The sequence below is a fragment of the Malurus melanocephalus genome, unplaced genomic scaffold (assembly GCF_030028575.1).
Source record: "Malurus melanocephalus ecotype Western Australia unplaced genomic scaffold, MMel_1.1 scaffold_1102, whole genome shotgun sequence".
NCBI classification, from domain to species: domain Eukaryota; kingdom Metazoa; phylum Chordata; class Aves; order Passeriformes; family Maluridae; genus Malurus; species Malurus melanocephalus.
The window spans coordinates 71,607-73,633 of NW_026624334.1; the positions used below are offsets into that span (position 1 = coordinate 71,607).

A 2,027-nucleotide genomic window follows, 5' to 3' on the forward strand; every position below is an offset into this window, starting at 1 on the left:
AAAAGTAAAAAATTCAATGTAGAGCAGGTGTGTAAGAAGGACATAATTCAGTCCCTGCTATGTTAAACTACCAAATATTTTCCTATGCAAGTGTTTGTTGTTAGGGGTTAATCTGAGATATAATTTTTTAAGCCCATAATTSTTGTAACATTTGCTCATTGGTGTGCTTCTTCATTTGTATAATTATTTCTTCTAAAACCACAATTCGGTCATTTTCTGTGTGGTTCACATGCTAAGCATAGTTTTATGTGGAAGCAACATTTCAGTGACTCTGTCAGAMTGAAACCCAGAGCTGTGATGTGATTTCTGCCCACAGGTAAAACCCCTGATCTGGATCGAGTCTGTGATTGAGAAACATTCCCACAGCCGCATCGAGTACATGATCAAGGTCAGACATCCTTAAATAATTRCAGCTCATTTTAATCCTCTTTCCTTTATTTTCCAAGCTTGATGAGCAGCACACACATTTTTGTACAAGTATTCTCTATTTCTGTGGGGTTTAGATCCCTTGGAAGGCTTCATTTGTAARTTATGACCTCAGTTTCAGTTCTGCTGCTCAGGATGCAGGTTGGGGAGGAGGGAGCTGTGTCTCTCTGAGCTCWCCAGCATTGTGGAAATACTTAGACCTTCCTTTCCTGCTTTATTTTTTTTTCTTTTTTAGGCAAAGAGTCAATTTAAGCGTAGATCAACTGCCAACAATGTGGAGATTCACATCCCAGTTCCAAATGATGCGGACTCGCCAAAGTTTAAAACCACTGTTGGAAGTGTCAAATGGGTTCCAGAGAACAGTGAAATTGTTTGGTCCATTAAATCTTTCCCAGTAAGTGCTGTTTCTTATTCTGACCATCCAATAGCACAATAATTACTTAACATTAATATTTCATTGACATTTAGACTCTGCCTAAAGCAAATTTTTATCAGTATCGGACAAGAAATGGTTGATTGTTCCTCTTTTTCCATGGATGAAAGATTGGAATTTGCTAATAAATGTTGTTTATATTTGCTCCACTTGGCTGTTTTTTCAGAACTAGGTTAGAGAGCAGATTTTTGAGTGATTTCTCTGCATGGTGTAATCCTTGGCCTGGCTTGAGCAGCAGCTGTTGGAGTTTTGTCAGGCTCTGCTTCTTGGGTGGTTCCATGAGCATGAGCTCAGTCCACTGCTAATGGTGTGATAGTGCAGCTGTGTGTCACTGTTTCATCTGAATTCTTGAGTGTGAGGCTGGAAGAAAATGAATTCTGCCTCAGGCTGGATCTGCATCTCTTTTAAAAAATAAATTTTTTAACTGAAAACACATGTCACTTTTGAAACCCTGGAGAAGAGCTGGAATAAATAGTGGAGTTCAGCAATTTGACATTAAGAAAACTAATTGTATCATTGCAAGATTTTTATTACTTTTTTTGTTGTGTTTGTGTTATTTTGCAAGAATAAAAACCAAAATTGTCCCTTTTGGGTAGGGTGGAAAAGAATACCTGATGAGAGCTCATTTTGGACTTCCAAGTGTCGAAGCTGAAGACAAGGAAGGAAAACCTCCCATTAGTGTAAAGTTTGAGATTCCCTATTTCACCACTTCAGGAATCCAGGTGAGTGACTGAAAACAGAAATCCTGATAAATTGAAAACAGAAATCCTGATAAATTGAAAACAGAAATCCTCATAAATTAAGAATAGAAATCCCGATAAATTGAAAACAGAAATCCTGATGAATTCACACGCTGAACTCTGACACATGAGGTGTCTCTTGTTCATAATTCCTGTTCAGTTTTACCCATAAAACAGATTTTTACCCGTGAAAGGGTAAAATTTTAGGTTTTTCTTTTTTGCTAAATGCTGTTTGGCAGACATGGGAGACTTTCCATCTCACAGATTTTTCTTTCCAGGTCCGTTACCTAAAGATCATTGAGAAGAGTGGTTACCAGGCTTTGCCCTGGGTGCGGTACATCACCCAGAACGGAGGTGAGAGGAAGGGAATGTTTTATTTTTCACAACACACCTTCAAATTGAAACTCCTGTTTTGAGTATTTTCTGAT

General features: G+C 38.0%; 1 protein-coding gene across 1 annotated transcript in view; it reads left to right on the forward strand.

The window, feature by feature from the left end:
• The window catches only part of LOC130586226 (AP-1 complex subunit mu-1), a 7,655-nt gene that overhangs the window by 3,292 nt on the left and 2,336 nt on the right, over nucleotides 1–2,027 (forward strand). The window contains exons 7-10 of the mRNA XM_057386947.1: nucleotides 317–388; nucleotides 662–820; nucleotides 1,456–1,581; nucleotides 1,878–1,953. Coding sequence (XP_057242930.1) covers nucleotides 317–388; nucleotides 662–820; nucleotides 1,456–1,581; nucleotides 1,878–1,953 — 433 coding nt within the window. The remainder of the gene's footprint in view (nucleotides 1–316; nucleotides 389–661; nucleotides 821–1,455; nucleotides 1,582–1,877; nucleotides 1,954–2,027) is intronic.